Source organism: Perca flavescens, chromosome 19 (genome assembly GCF_004354835.1).
Source record: "Perca flavescens isolate YP-PL-M2 chromosome 19, PFLA_1.0, whole genome shotgun sequence".
In the NCBI taxonomy this organism is placed as follows: Eukaryota; Metazoa; Chordata; class Actinopteri; order Perciformes; family Percidae; genus Perca; species Perca flavescens.
In genome coordinates, this window is record NC_041349.1 from 11,551,663 (window position 1) to 11,575,377 (window position 23,715).

Consider the following 23,715-nt stretch of genomic DNA (forward strand, 5'->3'; position numbering starts at 1 on the left):
CATACAAGACAATAAAATAACATCTTTATTTTTCACGCTCCCTGTTGTGTTCTTTAACTTAACACACCATTCCATACATGTTATGTTTTTTTTCTCATGGCTCATGGGAACGTATCTTTGAGTCTTCTTTGTTTCGTTTTTAGCTGCTGCACTGAAGCTGGTCTGCTCAGGGGTGTGATCTGCATGTTTAATATGTAAATGTGCATAATAAATGGCTTTCTGTGTAGGCCATTCACATCATGTTATACTGTATTTGCATATGATGCCGTCAGCCTTAACAACAATTACTTTACAGTGACCACAGTACTTTTTCCAGTCATCGTCGACACAGATATACACTATAGGCTATAGCTTGTTCTTCAGGTTAAATCTTTTCAATTATCAAAAAATCTTTACTCTTTATTTGGAGTAGAAACCTTTGACAAAACTCCCCTCGTCTCAATGCTGCCTTTTTATTGTGCCGGAAATATCAGAATGATGAGGGAGGTGTGTGCAAATGAGCCAGCAAGGTGGTAAATCTAAAATATTCATACAGAACGCACCTGATAAGCTTTTATTGTATTTTAAGATATTAGAAGTCTCAAGAATCACATTTATTTGAGGGTGAAACACAGAACTTGTGTATTGAAATAGTGGACCTTCTTTCTTTCTACTTTTCTCGCGAGCGATAACAAGTGAAATTTGGGGGCCATCCACACGGAAACGCTTTTTGGTAGAACAATTCACTATTCAGTCCATACAAAACAATTCTGGTTTCCTTACACTAGCCATTTTCGTCATCGTCTTCGTGTGTCTGGTTTCTTCTTCTACTGCATACTGAGCGCGCAAGCTTTATGGGCATGCTCCGCCTCTTCTTCTCTGTTTTTGGTGAATTTCTGTAGTGGTTTTTTTTCAAGCAAAAATGCCTAGAACCAACTGGTTGCACCTCCTCTCATGTGATGACATTCGCTGCTTTTCTCTCCCTTTGTATGATGTTGAACTTAACATTTTGGGGTTTTTTTGGACTGTTGCTCGGACAAAATAAGCAATTTGAATATGCAACCTTGGCTCGGGGAAATTGCAATGTGCATTTTCTGGCATTTTATACACAAGGCAAATGCAAGGCAAATTTAGCACTTATACACAAGGCAACTAAATGTCCTTCACAGAGGAATAGAAACACATTGTAAACCTAAACAAGAAGACATTCAAGAGACAAAGGGCATGTGCAACAAGAGAAGAGTTCAAATTCGGAAACATAATAAAATAGACATTAAAATCAATAAATGAAGCCAGTAAGAGGACATTTAAGGACAAGAATAGAATGTGTCAGATTCATGAGAAAGCTGCAGTCAGCCCTGATGCAAATGAGCTCACAGTTTGTTCCACAGCTGAGGAGCATAATAACTAAATGCCTCTTCGCTTTGTTTGGTCCTAAAGTTCCTGGAACACGCGACAAACCTGTCCTACAAAATTGATCCACAGGGACAACAGTCAGCAGATGACTCAACAATGGATGTAATTCTTTATTTGGATCCCCGATAGCTTCCACAAAGTGGTCGCTAGTCTTCGTATATATACGGTCCACACAGAAGTTTGTAAGAATGTGATTTACCTTCTTCCTCTAGTTATCCGCCGGTTACTGTGGCTTTGCATTCCCTAGTAGTGCCACAGTGTATAAGTACTGTATGTGTCAGGGATGTTGCCGTTTAACAGCAGTATCATAGTACTTCATTAAGTATAATATTACCTTAAAACGACAAATAAAGGCCCTTTGTGTATGTATGTAAACGAGTCATTCAGAGATCAGTGTTTGCCCCACCTTCCCCTCCCTGCTGTGTGTGTTTACAACCCCCTCCTGCTTCTCCACTGTTCTCTTGTCTTTGTAATTAACACACACACACACACACACACACACTGGTATCTCGAACACCTGGAATCTAAACATTACAACACACAGGAAGAAGACAGAATTACAAATGTAATAAATATAACTGCACTTTCTTAAACTCTCTCTCTCTCTCTCTGTCCCTCTCTGTCTCTCTGACACACACATACGCACGCACACACACACGCACACACACACGCACACGCACACACACACGCACATACACTGGCCTCTCGAAACACCTGGAATCTAAACATTACAACACACAGGAAAAAGACAGAAGTACTCTCTCTGTCCCTCTCTGTCCCTCAGACAGACAGACACACACACACACACACACACACACACACACACACACACACACACACACACACACACACACACACACACACACACACACACAGGAACAGTATGCTACCGGACCAGTGCTCCCACAGTGTGTTTATTTTGTGTAATCTCGGCTATATGATGTTCCTCTCCATCTTGTCTTGGCTCGAACAAGGGCTTTAACTCCGATATCTTTCTTCTTCATCAAAACCCTCCATCCACCTAACATTTAACAACACAACAGTCTGTCCCTAGTTTCGGTTTTCACTGCTAAGAAGAGAAACAAAAAGCAATTTCCCCACTCTGGCTTTGTGCAGGCAAATTGTTTCCTGTCACTACAAATACCCGTTAAGTGAAAACCAAACATAAGGCCTTCTCAATGAGGATGGGTGTAATAATTAGTTGTGTGTTCTTATCCACAGTGCCGTAACATATTTGGCAGGCCTTCTGTGCTCAGTTTGCAACTCATTTAGGGGGAAATTGCAGTAAGGGAGCAGGTTGGTAAGTAATTCAGAGCTGTGGCCAAGATATCAGAAAGAAATGAGGTCAGGTGTAGGGCTGGGTACTGAACTTTGATACTTTTTAGGCACCGACCGAATTGCCTTCTTAGTATCAAGTTTCGAAAAATGTTTCGTCATTCAATACCAAATTTCAATACCTAAAGGAGTAAATCTTATCAGCGCCCGTGAGCCAATAAGCATGCAGCATGCTCCTACCAAGATCTAATAATCACGTGAGTGTGTGTGTGTGTGTGTGCGTGCATGTGTTGTATTTTGAGAGGCTTGACCAGTGTGCGTCACAAAGATGTAAAAGTGCATAAAAAATTGTACAAAATAGATTTGTACCGTAATGTGTATTGTTACCCATTGGCAGCACCTGTGAGTTTATCATGTTAACCGAAAACGCAAAAAGCAGAGGAGTATATTGTGTATGTCTCTTACCGGCTAACGTATTTCAAGATGGCGCATGAATATGGAGAGTCTACCCCAGTTCATGCGAATGCAAATGTGAAATTTCAAGCCAAAAGGAATACTTGGAATTGATGGTGGTGGTAAATATTCATGAAAAAGGACAAGTTTGTGAACGGGCAACACAGATTTTGATAATGAACAACTAAACACGTTACACACTGGACGTTTAAGGCAAATATCGTGGGTGGGCTTATAAAAGATACGTTTTCCGTAACACGCGGGACAAGAACAGGACAGTTTGGTTTAGGAAAAGAAGAACGGGACAAGAATTTGACCATGTTTTACAAAGCGACTTACAATTGCTATATACGTCAGAGGTCACACGCCTTCTGGAGCAACTAGGGGTCAAGTGTCTAGCTCAGGGACACATTGGTTGATGTATCACAGTGGGAATCAAACACAGGTCTCCCACACCAAAGGTATGTGTTATATCCACTGTGCCATCACCACCACACTGGAGGAGGACTGTTCAGGAGGACCAAAAACAGAACATGAGGGTTGAATTAATTCAGAGTTTTTCTTGGCTCCAAAATTACATTTTTATTTTATAAATGAACATTTCATTTTTTTTAACATGTACATGTGCCATTTAGTTGGCAGCATACAGAAGTACAATATGTTGAAGCTTTGTTTTTAATTACTATAGTTGCAAAGGCCTGGGCCTTCTAACCCTGGGCGGAGATGCTCGTTTTTGCGGATTTAAAATTCAAGTCATTCACTTTCTGCTCTACTTGACTCTTTAGATTTCGTGTCCCCTCGGCGCGTTCCCGTGTGCCTTCACCTGCAAAGTTTTTCATTTGCATATGTGCAGATTAACAAAATGTAAAATACACACACTTGGAATAGGAAGCACGATTGGCTGCCGTCTGCTCCTCTGGTTGAACACATGTCAGAGCAGCGGTGAAGGAGAGGTTTTCTGATAAAAGGGAGTGGTGCAGGACGATTGAATGAACGGCATGCCGCTAGGCCTGTCGGAGTAGTTGGGGCAGATGAGCTACCCTCCTCCATTCTTTCTTGTCTTTCTATTACAGCCCCTTCCTAACTTTCACTGACACTATTACCCTTTTTGTATCACATCAAATCTAACCCTCTTTCACGCGTCTAAACAGTCTATACAGAACAGTCTTCTGTATATATATATCAGTGTTACCTTTGCTTTTTTCTTGAATCAGAAAGAGAGAGAGAGAGAGAGAGAGAGAGAGAGAGAGAGAGAGAGAGAGAGAGAGAGAGATGAGAGACGACAGGATCACCGGTTCAACCAGATTGGCGACTTCATCTCTTCTCTGGTGTCTTCCACATTACTGTTATTTATTTCTCTTTCATCCTCTCTCTCCATGTTTGCCCTATTTAAGGAACATACAGGCACAGAAACAACGGAACACAGTTCAGCATCCAACCAACAGTGTGAAGTGCAAAGTGATACACGGAGTAGGCTAGTACACAGAAAAACAGATCTATACAGATACAGTAAACGTGGGTATGTGAGTACATCTACATGTATTGTATGGTAGTAAGATTTGCCAAAGAATGTCCCAACAATGTGAAGCATGGTGGTGTTTCTACGGTGTTTTTCAGTTTCTATATCAGAGCACCTGAGTGGATTCATCATCATCAACAACCTTTATTTAGTTCTCGGAGGAACAATTAGGGCACACCCTCATTTTCAATGTAGCCGAGATTACACAAAATAAACACAATGTGGGAGCACTGGTCCAGTAGCATACTGTTCCCGTGTGTGTGTGTGTGTGTTTTTGCATGTGTAGCTGTTGACACAGAAAGAAGAAATGCTTATGTGATAATACCAGGGCCGGCCCATGGTATAGGCAGTAATGGCAATTGATAGAGCGTCCAACAGTTTTAATGATTAAAGAGAAGTTAAAGATAATAAGAACAAAGTGCCAAAAACATTGAAAAAAAACTCGTCAGGAAAATGCCAAAAACGTCAAAGAAGTGATAAAAACATTGTATAAAGTAAAAAAAAAATCGAGGCTAAAAAAAAAATTGAAAAAAGAGCCAAAATGTTAATAGAAACAAGCAACAAAAAAGTAGGAAAAAATGTTGAAAAAGTGGTAAGAACCACCAAAAACTGTGACAAAAACGTCAAAAAAACCCACTAAAATGTAAAAAAAAGTCACAAAAGTGACAAAACAAATAAAAAATTAAAAAACAAAATGGATGATACAGTATGTCTCCATAATTACTCACACTGTCTGGCATTTAAGTGAAACGTTTGATTTGATTGATAGATACAAGGTGAAGCAGACAAAGTTAATAAAAGACTCAACGAGCTATAGGTTGAAGAGGAATTGTGAAAACCGAGGAAAACAATCATGAGGCCAACGCAAAGAAACAACAGCGTCAGCTGTGAAAGTGTTTAAAGACTCGAAGAAAAGGAAATGTCAACTCGGCAGAGCGTGTCAGTCAGATACTGCAGTCCAACTCAGTTACTGTATGTAACAATTATAGTATCCATTGTCAGCGTCATTTCCCCGCTTCCTATTCATTTCTATGGGAGCAGCCGTGCAATGCATTCTGGTAGCGTCGTGGGGACTTTGGTGAAGCGGGGCATGGAGTTGAGCCCGCTCTTCATTTGCATGAAATTCAATCCAGCCAACTTCATGCAAATGAGGAGTAAAAGTGTCACAGGGGGACACTTTCCACAAGTCCACGGAAATACATCAACATCAATTTAGAATCTGAATTCTGTCTTTTAAGACACTTCTATTCAATTCACTTTTATTTATAGTATCAAATCATGTATGTACAGTATGCTTTAAATTTCAAGTGTCCCCCCCCCACCAATGTTGAACCCAAAGTTACGTCCTTGTCTAGACCACACTCTACAACTTACAGAGAGACAACAATTCTCCCAAGAGCAAGCAGGCGAGGGAAAAAGTCTTTGACCATGTTTGTACAAAGTCCACGTTTTATGACAAGAGGACGATGAACACACAAAAAAAAACGTAATGTCAAAAGACGGCGCTGTTAATCAAGAAAACACAAGAAGAGCAAAGGACAGCAACCTGCTGCTCCAGTTCTTAATCACAACTGATCATCGCATAGTTTCGATCGGCAGGTTCGGTGGCTTTTTCTAACGCTGACTGAATACTCTTATCTCTGTTTTTCTACCCTGTAATGAGCACACTGCACCAAATTCCAACGACTTGCCAAGTTGCATGGCAATAAAGTTTTGAATGTTAAATCTTGAATTTTATGGAACATCCAAAAGTTTTCAATTAATAGCTCAATAGCTATATGTTATGGTTCCACGGTTGGTTGTGGTTTTTTGTGACTCATTCGCTACACTGGCATTGTAACATTCCTCCGTTGTTACTCTGCACCTTTGTATCAATCAGTGATTCTGAACTTTCAACCTCTTTGTCTTCTTGAGTTTTTTTAATTTTATTATTTTCTCTTTAGATTGGCCTAATGTTGGACAACAATTACAAAAATTTAGTTTAATGCTGCGCTTACACGTGGCCGGCTATTTTCATAAACGGACATTTCAACCTCTCCTTTTTCAAAAATAACATCGTGCACAGCTGTCAGTTTTCAGAAAAGTGTTTGTTGACACGTACCCGTGTATATATGCCATCAATGCCGTCAAGAGCATGCCAGACCTGTAGGTGGCAGTGTAACGAGAAGCTCAAGCCCACGTTAACCAATCAGAATCCTGAAAATAGCTACAACAGCAACGAATCACTTCCTCTTCCTCTCTCTCTCTCGGCTGCCCTAAACCTCTGTTTGTCTCAGTTTACATGCAAACGTGCAAACGAAGATTTCAAAAATCTCCACTCTGGCCGGAGTTTTTAGAAAGACTCGGTTTCAGAGGCGAATTGTCCGTTTGCGTGTAAACGAAGGGTACAAACGAAGGGAAATGTTTCCGTTTGTAAAAATAACCATGTACGTGTAAACAGGGTCTGAAATGGTTTTAATTTGGTTTCATTTTCAAATACAATGAATAACGGTTTAGAATGGCTAAAATTGGATTTATGAATATGCTACTTTGCCAAAATAATCATCAAATTGATTACACATGATTCTGTGAAGTGCTCACATTAATACTGTCAACCCATTTGGGACTGTACTTCTGTTATTCAAAATAAAACATTTGCTGGATCCGGATCCCTTGGCGTCATGCCGTAAACCGTTTAAATCTGAGCATACGCAACTCACATCTACACTCGCCTCACATCGGGTAGTGACCTTTTATATATGTCAATGGTAGTGACCGTAGTGACCACTGACACCATCTCTGGTTAGGTTTAGACCAAGTCACTGGATTAGACGTGGAAAAAATAAAATAAAAAAAAAGGTTAGGCATGGGGAGTGGGGATTGGTTAGGGTAAAAATACCAGGTTAAGCCAATCAGAGGCAGATTAATGGTGCGTTCTTACTGTCTTGTAATCGCGACTAGTAGCTCGAGTGTGACGTCACATCCATGTCGGAAAACGAGTAACCGTGGGTTGTTGCGTTCTTTTTGTCACACAATACTACGAGTCGGAGAAAAGATGGATTTTTAGTAACATTTAGGATTCTATTCACCCAGTTATTGACATATTACACAAATATATTTCACAGTTTGATACATGAAAATTACGTTTTGATTAACGTTAGGCTACTGCTCTGCTTTCTGCTCAAGGCTCGGCTTAAAGCCATTGTTGTGATATAGCAGCCGAGCGTCTCTAGCCAATTTCAGCTGCAAGCTACAAAGTAATTAGTCGGTATTTAACTCATAATAAGACTGTACCGACATGCCTATAGGTAGCAGTATACAGTGCTATGTGTACGACTTCTTCATTTGGTTACAACAACGACAAAAGTGCTTAAAATTGTAGAAAACCACAATGTTTACTACGTGTGATGCACGACGTAGCCATCTTTGAAAGTGAGCTCGGGGTCCTCTGAGTTCAGACGACTTGACGAGTCGTATATACGACCTCAGTGGCGTTCTTTTTGCAACTTCCCGATTCGTAACTCCGTTAAATGACTCGTAGATCGACTTCGGTGGACAAAAAGAACGCACCAAAAGGTGGGCCACGAGGCACGTCTTTCGGTCGACATGTCTAGGGTCATGTTTTTTATATATATATATTTTTTGCGTAAAGTTGTATTTTTCATTGGATGAAAATTAATATTTTTTTTTTTTTTTATATATTTTCTAAGTACGATAGCGAATTGTTCAAACACTGTATGACATTTTGTTAAAAGTTAAGAAAATGTCTTTAAAAAAAAGAAGAAAAAAAAAAAGACTGATTTACAAAAATAAATAAATAAAGCATCTACTTGATCGGTTGTTCTCTTCTTTCTTTCAAATAAATCACTTCGGTAAAGTTAGACAGAAATTGGCAGATTCGCGGGTTTGCGGTTCAATAAATCATAAGCGAAACGTGTTACTTACGCAATAGGCAGCTCTATCTAACCGTAGGAAGGTAGACAACAAGCTACAACCCGGTTTTTATCCGAAAGTACCGTCTACATATGTGGATAAATCCAATGCATCCCTGTGAGCGTTCAGCTTTCAGCCGAGCGTCTAGGGACCGTCTACAAAGTGCAAAACCGAAAGTGGATACAAAGAGAAAAATTCAACAGCTTCACTGTCATTGAGCCTAGCTCTTCCAAAATCACTCCACACATCTATTGCCTCCCTCTGAACACACTACACCCACTAAGTATTGAAAATCTGACTCAGCCTATTTATAATGAATTTTTATTGTGAAATATGTCAATACCGTCAATGCTATTGAGTCTAGCTCTTGCAATATCACTCCACACATCTATGGCCTCTCTCTGAACATACTACACCCTCTAAGTTTTGAAAATCTGACTCAGTCTATTTTTAATATATTTTTATTAGGGAAAAATTCAATACCGTCAATGTTATTGAGTCTAGCTCTTCCAAAATCACTCCACACATCTATGGCCTCCCTCGGAACATACTACACCTGCCACCTTTTGAGAATCTGGCTCAGCCTATTTTTTATGAATCTTTATATGGGATAACATCCAATAGCGTCACCGTTAGTGAGCCTAGTGCTTCCAAATTTACTCCACACATCTGGGGGCTCCCTACCAACGTACTACACCTTCTTATGTCGGTATAGCAGGCTCTGTCTATTTTTAAAGAATTTCTATTGGGGATAACATCCAATAGCTTCACTGTTATTCAGCCTAGTGCTTCCACATTCACTCCACACATCTGGGAGCTCCCTACCAACATACTACACCTTCTTATGTTGGTATAGCTGGCTCTGTCTATTTTTAAATAATTTTTATTGTAGAAAAATGCAATAGCTTTACTGTTATTGCGCCTAGTGCTTCCAAATTTACTTCACACATCTGGGGACTCCTTACCAACATACTACACCTTCTTATGTTGGGAAAGCTGGCTCACTTTTTTTTTGATTTCTTTTTGTGGAGAAAAATGCAATAGCTTCGCTGTTATTGAGGCTAGTGCTTCCAAATTTAGTCCACACATCTAGGGTCTCAACATCAACATATTACACCTGCTAATTTTTTGAACAACTGGCCCAGGCTATTTTTTATGAATTTGTATTGTGAAAAAATGCAATACCATCAATGTTATTGAGTCTAGTGCTTCCAGATTTACTCCACACATCTAGGGCCTCCCTCTGAACATACTACACCCGCTATTTTTGGAAAATCTGGCTCAGCCTATTTATAATATATTGTATTTTAATTGGGGAAAAATGTAATGGCTTCACTGTTATTGATCCTAGTGCTTCCAAATTTACTCCACACATCTAGGGTCTCCCTATCAACATACTACACCTGCTGTGCCTATTTTTTAAAAGTAAGTGCTGTAGTACAACCAGCAGGGGGCTTTGTATGTGTGGAGTGATTTGGGAAGCACTAGAATCAAAAAGAGTGAAGCTATTGAATTTTTTATCACAATAAAAATACATAAAAAATAGGCTGAGCCAGCTTCTCAAAAAGCGGCGGGTGTAGTATGTTCAGAGGGGGGCCCTAGATGTGTGGAGTAGATCTGGAAGCACTAGACTCAATAACATTGATGGTATTGATTTCTTTCACAATAGAAATTCATAACAAATAGGCTGAGCCTGATTCTCAAAAAGTGGCAGGTGTAGTATGTTCAGAGGGAGACACTACATGGTTGGAGTGATTTTGGAAGAGCTAGACTCAATAACATTGATGGTATTGAATTTTTTCACAATACAAATAAATAAAAAATAGCCTGGGCCAGCTATTCAAAAATTAGCAGGTGTAGTATGTTAATAGGGAGACCCTAGATGTGTGGACTAAATTTGGAAGCACTAGGCTCAAGAGCTAGACTCAATAACATTGACGGTATTGAATTTTCCCCCAATAAAAAATATATTATAAATAGGCTGAGTCAGATTTTCAAAAATTAGCAGATGTAGTATGTTCAGAGGGAGGCCCTATATGTGTGGAGCGATTTTGGAAGAGCTAGACTCAATAACATTGATGGTATTGAATTTGTTCACAATAGAAATTCATAAAAAATAGGCTGAGCCAGATTCTCAAACTGGCAGGTGTAGTATGTTCAGAGGGAGACACTACATGGGTGGATTGATTTTGGAAGAGCTAGACTCAATAACATTGACGGTATTGAATTTTTCCCCAATAAAAATATATTATAAATAGGCTGATCCAAATTTTCCAAAATTAGCAGATGTAGTATGTGCAGAGGGAGGCCATAGATGTGTGGAGTGATTTTGGAACAGCTAGGCTCAATAACATTGACGGTACTGAATTAAGGCAGAGCCTGCTTTCCCAACATAAGAAGGTGTATTATGTTGTTTGGGAGGCCCCAGATGTGTGGAGTAAATTTGGAAGCACTAGGCTCAGTAACAGTGAAGCTATTGGATGTTATCCCCAATAAAAAGTCTTTAAAAATATCCAGAGCCAGCTTTCCCAACATAAGAAGGTGTAGTATGTTGGTAAGAAGCCCCCAGATGTGTGGAGTAAATTTGGAAGCACTAGGCTCAGTAACAGTGAAGCTATTGGATGTTATCCCCAAAAAGAATTATTTAAAAATAGACAGAGCCAGCTATACCAACATAAGATGGTGTAGTATGTTGGTAAGGACCCCCCAGATGTGTGGAGTAAATTTGGAAGCACTAGGCTCAGTAACAGTAAAGCTATTGGATGTTATCCCCAATAAAAAAATATTTAAAAATAGACTGAGCCTGCTTTCCCAACATAAGAAGGTGTAGTATGTTGGTAAGGAGGCCCCAGATGTGTGTAGTACATTTGGAAGTAGTAGGCACACTAACAGTTAAGCTATTGCATTTTTCTACAATAAAAAATATAAAAAAATAGACTGAGCCTGCTTTACCAACATAAGAAGGTGTAGTATTTTGTTTGGGGGCCCCCAGATGTGTGGAGTAAATTTGGAAGCACTAGGCTCAGTAACAGTGAAGCTATTGGATGTTCTCCCCAATAAAAATTATTTAAAAATAGACTGAGCCTGATTACCCAACGTAAGAAGGTGTAGTATGTTGGTAGGGAGGCCCTAGATATGTGGAGTGATTTTGGAAGAGCTAGACTCAATAACATTGACGGTATTGAATTTTTGGCAATAAAAATTCATAAAAAATAGGCTGAGGCATATTGTAAAAAATTAGTCGGTGTAGTATGTTCAGAGGGAGGCCATAGATGTGTGGAGTGATTTCGGAAGAGCTAGGCTCAATAACAGTGAAGCTGTTGAATTTTATCTTTGTATCCACTTTCGGTTTTGCACTTTGCAGACGGTCCCTAGACGCTCGGCTGAAAGCATAACGCTCACAGGGATGCATTGTATTCATCCACATAAGTAGACGGTTCATTCGGATGAATACCGGGTTGTAGCTTGTTGTCTTCCTTCCTACGGTTAGATAGAGCTGCCTATTGTGTAAGTAACACGTTTCATCTAAAATGTATTGAACCGCAAACCCGCGAATCTTGCGAATCTGCCAATTTCTGTCTAACTTTACCGAAGTAAATAAATCCTCTGTTTGAGTAGTTGTGATTGTAGGCTATATTCTGATCCACACTCCATCTCAGAAGGTGGCGGTAATGCAACCCAAAAAAACGTCACAGGAAGAAGAAGAAGAAGAAGAACAACATCCTGGTGCTGCTGCTTCCATATCATATCCACATAGATATATCTATGCCATATCCAGCGACATTCGGGCGACAGTGTCACCGTGTTTACTGAAGTGTTACCCGGGCGGTTTTAAATCGACCCGCCGCAAGAGTGGCTATGGCTACCAAGAAAAGAAGTCTTTCCTGTGACAACGGGGAGCAGGACGGACGGCTGCTCGCTCACAAGCAGCTCAAGGCGGATGGCAAGCGGCACGTAGCTGCCTTGATTCTGGCGAGGGGAGGAAGCAAAGGAATCCCTCAAAAAAACATCAAAACGTTAGCCGGAATCCCGCTGCTTGGATGGGTGCTGAGGGCTGCTGCGGACTCCGATGTGTTTGACAGGTAGATACTAGACGTTTATCGCGGCAGACATGTTGACATGTCATAGTAGGAAAAGCACACGTGTATTCAAAACCATTAATGATGGTTGCATTCCACTTAGGAGAGGCCCTGGTATTGTGCATGCTGACCCACTGAAATAGTTTACTGGGACACTTGATGGAACTAAGCCATGTTAAGGTTATCAATTTCAGCTGTGCTTTTCCTACTATGATAAGTAAAAAAATGTCTGCTGTGAAAAAAAAAAGTCCATTATTGTAGGATAACGTTGTGATGTTAACTGTTGCTGTGAGAATACACAGTAGCCTGTGGGCCATTTTAGTATTTTGTGAGGGAAAAAGGGGGTGGATCGCACACAAATTGCAAACGAAAATCTGACAAATGTTTATTACTTATGTTACTCATTACTCCGAAAGAAAAGGGAAAAAAAATATTGGACAAAACAAGGTATTTATTTAGTGAGGATTTAAGTTTTTGATGGAGACAAGTTCACTATTTTCGGACATTTTAATAAACTGAGTGATTATTTGACCTCAGACGTCGCTGCGTCTACTTAGTTAATTCATTTGATTTTATATATATATATATATATATATATATATATATATATCTTTTATTGAGTTATTTTGATGTGGGATTTGGGAAGTATTCCGTTTTTTATTTCATTTGTTATAAAAACTAGAATTTCAGTTGCACTTTTGATGGACACATCTGTTGTGTTGCACAGTTTATAGAAATAAAGGAATAACTTTTAGTAATTTGTCTGCAGGTCGTTCTGTAAAAAAAGAAGAAAAAATCGTATGGTGAACATAAAATTGTGAAGGTTGAGTCAGTGTATCGTTACATCCCTAATGAAAATAGATGATTACAAATATGATCAAATCATTATAATATTGACAACAACAACACCTTCTTTTTCCTAGTATTTGGGTATCAACTGACCATGATGAGATCGAGAAGGTGGCAAAATCCTGGGGTGCCAAGGTGCACCGCAGGAGTCCTGAAGTCTCCAAAGACTCTTCCACGTCTCTGGAAACCATCAGGGAGTTTCTCGAACAAAGAAAAGGTATGCAAACCGCACCAGGATGTGTAGTGCAAACAGTAGACTCCCAGCAGGCCTGGCTTTGTATTCATACTGCCACGCTGTGTGTTTGATCAGTGACTAGGCGCAGTATTGCCTCAGAGCAGACACAATAAAGCATCTGTTTGATTTTAAGGCGCATCCTTCTGTTGACTCTGTGTTCACAGAAGTGGAGGTGGTCTGTAACATTCAGGCAACTTCCCCGTGTCTCCATCCGTCCCATCTGAAAGATGCCCTGAAGATGATCACAGAGGAGCGCTTTGATTCGGTCTTCTCGGTGGTCCGGAGACACCATTTCCGCTGGAAGGAGGTCAAAAAAGGATGTAAGTCAACAGATATAGGACTGTTGTTACAGTGCACGCAAAATAGTCCCACCTTTCTTTTAAAGATTGAATCTGCTTTTTTTTTGGTTGCAATGCTATATGATGCCGGACTACATCACACATAGATACATATATAATCAATTTTCTTCAGGTTATTGGGTAATTTAACTCATCGTTCCGGACGGCATTTTAACCATTGGGAAATGAGGGCGTGTGGTCTGTCACAGAAGCAAAGAAGCCAGGCTCAGTCCTTGAAGCAGTGGCCCGCAGGTTCAATTCCAACCTGCATGCCCTTTGCTGCATGTCATTCCCCCTCTCTCTCCCTTTTCACATCTTCAGCTGTCCTGTATAATAAAGGCCTAAAAGGTGTAACTTTTTATTATTTTTTTATTTTATTTGACAGGGACAATGCACAGCTCCTTAGCAGAGGACAGTTCCGGCACAAAACGAACCTAGGGGTTAATATGTGTACCCACTCTGTCGTTCTCTGGGACATGTTTTCATGCTAATCGAATGTGTTTGTAGCTTGGAACGTGCTAGTGCAAACCGCTGATTAGCTTACAACGCCAGTACATGGGGCACAGGGACACTCAAATTAATATTTAATACCACTAAAAAGGCTCAAAATATCACCACACCTTAACGTTAGTATAATGAGGGTCCCTAAATGTTAACCGAAGCAGTGAGAATGTTGTAAGTGTACAGACAGTTTATTTAAAAGATAGATTATTTTTACATGCGGGCGCACAGACACTCCTGTTCGGTGGCCATAGCTTCACAATGTCTGCAGGTACACCACCAGTTTCTCAAAGTACAAGGCTGTGTTGCTGCAGTGACTACCGGTAGCTCTCTCTCTCTTTCACGGAGCTCCCATAGCTCTTCGTCAGTATATTCCAGCTCGAAAAGATAAGGACGTCCATCAAACTGAAAGGGTTCGTTGTCGATGTTTTGAAATTCGGTTGAATAATCCGCCATCTCTTTAGTGTGGAAGCACTAGCTAGTCTGTTGTTGCGTTGACGGCTTCTCTTATGCGCTCAGTGCTTTCTTCCGGCAACATCGACCATTGGGAGATTCCACGTTGCATGGCGTTCGGCTAGTTGTGACGGGTTTCCAAGATGGCGCCCGCATGTAAACATGAACGCAACTGTCTTTATAATCTAGCTTTTCAATAAACTGTCTGTACACTTACAGCATTCTCACTGCTTCGGTTAACATTAAGAGACCCTCATTATGCTAACGTTAATGTGTGGTGATATTTTGAGCCTTTTTAGTGGTATTAAATAGCGATTTAATTTGAGTGTCCCTGTGCCCCATGTACTAGCGTTGTAAGCTAATCATCGGTCCGCGCTAGCATGTTCCAAGCTACAAACGCATTTGATTAGCATGAAAACATGTCCCAGAGAATGACAGAGTGGGTACACATCTGTTATTAACACTGGAGTGTAAACCGCTAACACAGCAGTAAAGGACAATAATCAGATTTTACAGTATTACAACTCGCCAACAACATCAAAAACCACAACACAAAAACACCACTCCGACAACAAGAACCATATTTGTAGTGTTTCGTAGAATAATCCTTTTAACCCTTACCTTGCCTCCTTCTAGCTGGTGAGTCGACCACCCCGTTGAATCTGAACCCGGCCAAGCGTCCGCGGCGTCAGGACTGGGACGGAGAGCTGTGTGAGAACGGCTCCTTTTACTTCACCACTAGAGAGCAAGTGGAGAAAGACCTTTTGCAGGTAAGTGACCAATGGTGACCTTTTTGAATGTGCAGCACTCATCCATGGGATGATTTTCTTGGATTTTGAAAAAAAAAAAAAAAAAAGCTGTAACTCCCCTGCTTCCACAGTTTTCATTCAGTTCGAGTTTGCATGCTTTCACATTTTGATGTGAGACGTTTCTGCCTGCGTCCCCTCCAGGGCGGTAAGCGAGCCTACTACGAGATGAAGCCAGAGTACAGCGTGGACATCGACGTGGACATCGACTGGCCTGTGGCAGAACAGAGGGTTCTCAGGTCAGCTGCTCACAACAGATCAGACAATCTTTCATCCAGCTTGTAATCCACTGAATGCTTTAGGGACTACCGAAATTATTAGAGGTGGAGGAAAGTCAGATTAGGGGGAAGGATATTATAGTTTTTCTGTTGGTTGAGAAAGAAGAAAGTCTTATCTTTCCTTTTTTGTTTTGAGAAATCAGGAGGGACTTTTATTTCATCTTACCTGAAGATATGTTTTTATTTTAGCCATCCAGTGTGAGATTTATAATGTTAAAGGGACAGTTCACCCCCAAATCCAAAAATATATAGTTTTCGTCTTACCTGTGGTGCTATTTGTCTATCTAGATAGTTTTTCTGTGAGTGTTGGACATATGGGCCATAGAGATTAAGGTCTTCTCTTTAATATTATGGAACTAGATGGCACTCGGCTTGTGGTGCTCAAAGTGCCTGAAAAATTCCATTTGGAAAACTCAACAGCAAAGTCTCTTTCCAGACCACAGACCTGGTTGTGAGCAGTTTCAAGTAGGAACTGTTTTCCTTTTTACCGAACTTTGCCCCCCAATTTCGTGACCGCACGAGACGTGAACAATAATGCGGTCCTCCTCGGCTGAGCTGGCTGCATCGATTAGCCACAGTTACAGCTCAGCCGAGGGGAACGCATGAGTACGCTTCATCTGTGCGGTGATACAGTTGGTAGTTGTAGCCAAATAGCTACATTGAAAATAACAATTGAAATGAAAGTGAGGGTAATATTCAGTTTCAAACGCTACAAATATTAAGCGTGTGTTTTTTTTTTTTTTCCCGGTCTTATCAAGGGGAATGTTTAAAAAAAGAAAAAATGAATCGCACCGGGGCGGGCCCTCCTCCACACCCCAATAATTACTTTTTTTTGCTCATCTTTAACGAAAAATTCTAGATTTTTAGTCAGATCTAACTCAATAATTTCATCTTTTGTTTCTTCTCTTCTTTTTTAATCCAATCTGTGCTACTGTCCTCAGGTATGGCTACTTCGGACAGGCCACGCCAGAGGTGGTTCGTCTGATGTTCTGCAATGTTTCCGGGTGTTTAACGGACGGAAGGATCCTTCTGTCTGCGTCCGGAGAGGAGATGGTGTCTATCAATGCAAGAGACACCTCTGGCATCTGCATGCTGCAGAATGAAGGAGTGGAGGTTTGGATTTCTAAAAAGCATCGGTGACTGTGCTCATGTCCTATGGCTGCACGCTACCCCTCTGTCTTGGCTCCACCAGGTGGTGCTGCTGACCTCGGACCTGGACCCCGTGCCCCAGTCGCTGGCTGACAGTCTGGCCAAGAGAACGGGCCGCAAGGTCATGCAGGTGGGCAAGGAGCCCCTGGACGATCTGAAGCCGATTGTGGAGCAGAAGAAGCTGGATTGGAAGGATGTGGCATACATGGGTAAAACCGCTGTTTTTTTATTAATTTATCGTAGGGCTCTGTTGGCGTCCATAATGAACCATGTCGGGGTTAGTCTTTCATTGCCAGACCCCAATAACAAAAACAATTTTTTAAATTAAAATGAAAAATAATTAATAAAAAATAATTAAATGAAGGAAATTAAATAAAAATAACTGCCATTAAATTAGTTTTGTCAATTGAAATGTTCAGGGCACAAGAGAAAAGAATGTAAATGAAAGTAAAGGGGTGAAAGAAAAAGAAATAAGAGACATAGCATTAGTGATTTAAAAAAAAAGAAGTCAAAAACAATAAAAATAACTAAGGCGGTAAAGGAAAATAAAATACTTAATTTAAAAAAAAATGGGTAAATGTAATAAATTTAAATATACAGTAAAAAAAAAATAAGGGTTAGGGTTAGATTAACAATTTGATATATTTTTTCTACGACTCACACAGTCTGGTCACCCATCAGAGAGTATGTATGTATATATGTTATATTTCTATGTGATGCCTTGCCTCCTCTTACCGTGTTTTCTCCCTTTTTTAGGTAACGACAAACGGGATGTCAAGTGTCTGAACCTGGCGGGTATGAGTGCAGTACCTAAAGATGCTCCGGTGGTAGCCATCAATGCTGCAAAGTACACCTGCCAAAACTGTGGGGGAATGGGAGCCATTAGGGAGTTTGCCGAACACATTCTCCTGCAGAAAGAAAAAGCAAAGGCGCAGATGAGCAGCACCGCATCGACCGTCTCAACTTGTAACCCTGAAAAGCTTCAGAATTAGTGCAGACAACAAATCACAGAAAGTAATTAATAAGACACATAAGTGCACATGAGAAAATATTACAATATTACCTGAGATGCAATGTAATTTTAGAGTTAGAGTTTGTAGAATTGAACTAATTAAAGTCATGGTTTGGAGTAATTTCACCCTAGGGTCCTTTGCACCATGACCTCGAGCCAAACACCCCCCCAAAAGCTTTTTTCACCTGGGTTGAACATTGGGAGAGTTAGCGTTATCAGCTGAATAGTTTAGTGCAGGGGCTAATGGATCCACGTTTGTATCTCGTAAGTTACCCCACTAATAATGCCCGAAATGATACCAAACTTCTACCCTAGTACAAATAGGTTATGCACTCGTTAAACGATGGATTGGAAAGTTTGTAAGTACACCAGAAGTTTATGTAAATAATACTTGCCTGCTGGCTTCTGCTCTCTGCTGCTGCTGCTGCTGCTGCTGCTGCTACCGGGTAGTAAGAGTGCTTAGGGACATCTACAAATTACAACACCGAAAAGAGATGCAACAAAAATATTTATTAATTTTACTTTTTTTTTTTTATTTATTTTTTTAAGTAAGTGCTGTAGTATAACTAGCAGGAGACAAGTTAGAATTGAGGTAATTGTGGAGACATTAGCTTATTTAATCATTAAATTAAAATATATTTCTCGGTGTTGTAATCTGTAGACATCCCTAAGCGCTTTTACTGCCCGGTAGAAACAGCAGCAGCAGAGAGCAGAAGCCAACAGGCAAGTGTTATTTACATAAACTTCTGGTGTACTTACAAACTTTCCAATCCATCGTTTTATGAGTGAATAACCTATTTGTACTAGTGTAGAAGTTTTTTCGGGCATTATTAGTGGGGTAACTTACGAGATACAAACGTGGATCCATTAGCCCCTGCACTAAACTATTCAGCTGATAACGCTAACTCTCCCAATGTTTGACCCAGGTGAAAAAAGCTTCTGGGGGGTTGTTTGGCTCGAGGTCATGGTGCAAAGGACCCTAGGGTGAAATTACTCCGAACCATCACTTTAACTTTGTTTACGATTTAAGTGTCACAGAATCAAGTTTTCCTAACTTTTTTGTTTTGGCTCCAAAATGTGGGATTATAATGCATGCTCCTGGGTTCTTCTCAAAAATGAAGGAGGTTTTTACTGTACATATTACAACTGAATCACAAGTTAACCATGTGTGATTTATTGTAGCACTGCGCGCTGGAGGCCGAATTGTTTTGGCGACCGGCACAGACACAAAATTTCAATCCAAATGCACATAACGGGACTATCACTACCAAAACAAAAACCACAAGGACACACCACCAGACTACAACTACATTTAGGTGTGGAATAATGCATTAACATGCTTGTTTTTTGTAAACTAGTGTAAAACTGGATTTTTTTTAAATTTTGTTTTAAGATTTATGTGTAAATTACAGAAGAGTATTGCATTCATCATAGAAAATCTTTTTTAGACATTTTATCTCGTAATTACGAGAAAATATCTCAAAATTACGAGATGAGGATCTCGTAATTATGAGATCCTGATCTCGTAATTACGAGAAAAAATCTCGTAATTATGAGATAATTTTAAACACCTGGAAGGCATCATATCTAGGGAACATTCTAAAATGCTTAACGTGAAAAAGCTTAACGTGGTTTAATGTACCTAAACAACGAACAATTGTCTCCAAAACCCTCTCCTATATTGCTCATCACAACCACTTAAAACTTCTAACTCATCTAACCCAAAGTCCAAATATTATGGCCGTTATCTGACACTAAGCGTTGCTGCTCTATAAAGGGTATTGTAAGGAAAAAACTTAACGTGAAAAAACTTAAAGTGGTTTAATGTACAAACAACAAGCAATCATCATATAGGATAGGATTTTGGTCATTATTGATCGTTGTTTAGGTACATTAAACCACGTTAAGCTTTTTCACATTCATCTTTTTCCTTACAATACCCTTAATGGAGCAGCAATGCTTTAGGGTCAATTAAAGGCCATAATATTTGGACTTTGGGTTAGTTTTTTTTTGACAGTTTTAAGTGGTTATGATGAGCAATGTAGGAGAGGAGTTTGGTGATGATTGACTGTTGTTTAGGTACATTAAACCACGTTAAGCTTTTTCACGGTAGGACTTATAAAGCCAATGAGAACCGTGGAGAGTCAACCCCCAGCCGCTCCGCTGCCCTGCTGTGAAGCAGAAACACTTTATGTCAGATAATGTCCATAATAATTGGATTTTGGGTTTGAGTTTTTGACAGTTTTCAGTGGTTATGAGGAGCAATATGAGAGAGAAATTAGCTGATCATTGTTTAGGTACATTAAACCACGTTAAGCTTTTTCCTCGCCATAGGGCCAATGAAGAAAACCTTAACGTGAGATAACTTCTATAATCGTTGGATTTAGATTTAGTTTTTTTTTGACAGGCTTAAGTGTTCATGACAAGATATGACCATGATAAATCTGGTGATGATTGATCGTTGTTTAGATACATTAAACCACGTTAAGCTTTTTCACGTTATCGTTTTCCTAGATATGACGCCTTCCAGGTGTTTAAAATGATCTCATAATTATGAGATCTTTTCTCAAAATTACGAGATCAGGATCTTGTAATTATGAGATTTTCTTGTAATTATGAGATATTTTCTCATAATTACGAGATAAGGTGTCTACATTTTTTTTTCTATGGTGAATGCAATACGCTTCCTTAGTAAATGGTTTTGTTATATAATATAAATAGTGTATCATGATTATCATTTCAATGAAGTTTGGTTGTTGAAGATCATTGAAAGTCTCACTCGTGTTTTTCATATGCAGAGAAGAAGTGTACCAGCACAACTCGGGACGAAGAGACTTTTGAATCCCTTAAAGGAATAGTTAGATGAAGACACTAGACATTAGTGTCGTCGCTTTCTTGCTGAGAGTTGGACGAGAATATCCACTCTCCACTCCACTCTCATGTCTGTATGGTAAAATGTGAAGCTAGCACCAAGAGACTATTATCTTTGTTTATACCGTGGTCTGCGTTCATACTTGATTCCCATCAGCTGCAGCGGGTGTCCATAAAAAGTGTTCTAAGACACCTTCTAAAGGAGTTCCAGTGAAACGGACTGTTTATTAGGGTTGGGTATCGTTTGGGTTGTTGCCGATACCGGTGCTAAAACGATACTTTTAAAACAGCCTGATCCAGTTCCTGAACCAAAAAAAAAAAAAAAAAAAATATATATATATATATATATATATACACACACTACATCTCGTGCGGCTGTAGTTCCAATGAGACAACCTGTAGGGGGACCGAAGAGGCAAAATTTATATAGTATGCCTTTTTAACATAAACTGTCAACATTTTAACCATTGTGTTTAATCCAGCTACAAGCTAACGGTAACATAGCATCCCGTGCAGCGATGCTTCTGAAAAAAAAAATGAGGCCCCGAAATTTTTATTATTTGGTCTCGTTACTACCGTTTACGTCGGAACCGGTGCCCTATTGGCACCGCGTTTTGGTACCCAACCCTACTGTTTACTGTTCTAAATGAAAAGGCTACATTAAAACAAAAAGGATATCTGAATCATCATTTGCAACACTGTGTGGTGCTAACACACAAGCTGCAAGACGTAAGTTACACTGCCCCTCTGAACTGACTTTGTTTCACAGCGAATAACGTTCTCTCACACCCCGTTCCCTGTTCAGCTCGCTACTTCAGGCTGCATCCGACAGTAATGTTAGCTACACATCGCGGATAAAATTGTTCGTAAAAGTCGTTATATTGTTTCAGGGACAATGACATGTTTGGATTGCTAGCTTGTCTTGCTGTTAAACATACTGTCGTGGCCGGGTTTGCTCAGTTGGTAGAGCAGGTGCCCATATATAGAGGTTTACTCCTCAATGCAGTGGCCGCGGGTTCAACTCTGACCTGCGGCCCTTTGCTGCATGTCATTCCCCCTCTCTCTCCCCTTTCACGTCTTCATCTGTTCTGTGAAAATAAAGGCCTAAAAATGCCCAAAGAAATAATCTTAAAAAATTATTTAAAAAAACTGTCAAATAATTTGTACTGATTGCCAACTGTACACAATGTTATTGACTTTGGATCTTGCTAGCATAGCGTTAGCTCTCTGGCTTGGAGCTGAGCTGAAGGGTTCTACCAGCTGAGTGGACTATATAAATATCTCCGGCAAGTCGTATTTAAGGTCCGTTCTATTCCCTGGAGCAGGGAACAACATTTGCATTGCGTAAGGACCTTATGGGATGAGAATGTTTGTTCCAGGTATTAGTCAAATCCTCAGGCGTAGCCAGGGAAACCGAGTTGTTATTTGTTATTTGCCAATTTACCATGGCATAAGCGGGTTGATGCCCTAGCCATTGTCAGGTATTAATGAATTTCGACGGAGGCTGCGCTTCAGACGGTTCACGCCTCGCCATCGTCCATTAATACCTGACAATGGACACCTCGCTGGTTATTAACCCTTACTTAATCTGTACACAAACAGAAATGTAAAACCACAATGTTCTGTTTGTGTGCAGATTAAACAAATGAGATTTAAAAAAAAAAAGCGTGCCAAATAGTGAGCTACAGAGGTAGCCTACTGGCAGTGGCAGGTGGGTTTTGTTACCTTGGGACAGAACCAGGTTAGCTGTTTCTCTCTGTTTCGTTATTCTAAGCTAAGCTAACCGATTTCTTCTTTACCGCACAGACATGAGAGTGGTGGTATCAACAAGATAGCAAATAGTTTCCCCAAATGTAGAACTAACTATTCCTTTGACAGGGTCTGCAACTAACTATTTATTAAGAGTTTAGTCCATATAATGTCTGTCGTGGTATCTCAGAACCCAAGGTAATGTCTTAACTCTCCTGTTGTCCTCGGGGTCAAATTGGACCCGTTATTAAAATGTCTACATGTATATTTAAAAAAATATATATATATATGGTTTTCTTTTCCAACCAAATTACCGAGAAAATAACATGGATGGTTCCAGGTTTGCAAGTACAGTTAATGATCACTACTTTCATTGGATTTTGAGTTTTATTCAATTTTATAGCATTTGAAAAATAAGGAAACGGTTTCTAAACAGTATTCTGACTAAACTTTGACATACACAAGTCTTTGATTATTTATCAACATACATTCCTCTAATAGAAGTCAAAATAATTCATTTCAGCTTTTTTGACTAAAAAATTAGGTATAATTTAAAAATCCAACAAGGTTTATTGACAGTGAATTCCCAAAAATAAATGTAACACTAGTGGTAATAAGACGATGTCCGTGGCATGTATACAGTACTGGTGGTAGTGGAAAAAAGCGTCAACAGTAATAAAAAAAAAAAAGTAAATTAAAAAAAATGGGACAAAAACATCAGAAAAAGGGTTTAAAAGAAAAAGGGACAAAAACGTAAGACAAACTGTCAAAAACAAAAGTGTTAATTTTCTTTTTTTTTCGAGCGGTCTCCGAAATGAGACTGTCTGGTCTGCAGAGCATT

At 39.8% G+C, this 23,715-nt stretch overlaps 1 protein-coding gene across 2 annotated transcripts; it reads left to right on the top strand.

Moving 5' to 3' along the window:
* Positions 1-11,996: 11,996 nt before the first annotated feature.
* Positions 11,997-18,402, top strand: cmasa (cytidine monophosphate N-acetylneuraminic acid synthetase a). Of its 2 annotated transcripts, XM_028606150.1 has the most exons (9): positions 11,998-12,061; positions 12,214-12,636; positions 13,557-13,699; positions 13,882-14,037; positions 15,646-15,779; positions 15,960-16,054; positions 17,035-17,206; positions 17,286-17,451; positions 17,999-18,402. In XM_028606150.1, the coding sequence occupies exons 2-9, from the start codon at positions 12,413-12,415 to the stop codon at positions 18,232-18,234; spliced, it is 1,326 nt and encodes a 441-aa protein (XP_028461951.1). In that variant the 5' UTR covers positions 11,998-12,061; positions 12,214-12,412; the 3' UTR covers positions 18,235-18,402. The 2 variants fall into 2 exon arrangements, with proteins under 2 accessions (XP_028461950.1, XP_028461951.1); XM_028606149.1 differs by having other exon boundaries at positions 11,997-12,636.
* Positions 18,403-23,715: the final 5,313 nt, after the last annotated feature.

Bases quoted from the DNA above. Each gene is read 5' to 3' on its own strand.
- cmasa (XM_028606149.1), top strand. From the start codon at position 12,413: ATGGCTACCAAGAAAAGAAGTCTTTCCTGTGACAACGGGGAGCAGGAC. The intron at 12,637-13,556 runs GTAGATACTAGA...TCTTTTTCCTAG, and splicing joins GACTCCGATGTGTTTGACAG to TATTTGGGTATCAACTGACC. The intron at 15,780-15,959 runs GTAAGTGACCAA...CGTCCCCTCCAG, and splicing joins TGGAGAAAGACCTTTTGCAG to GGCGGTAAGCGAGCCTACTA.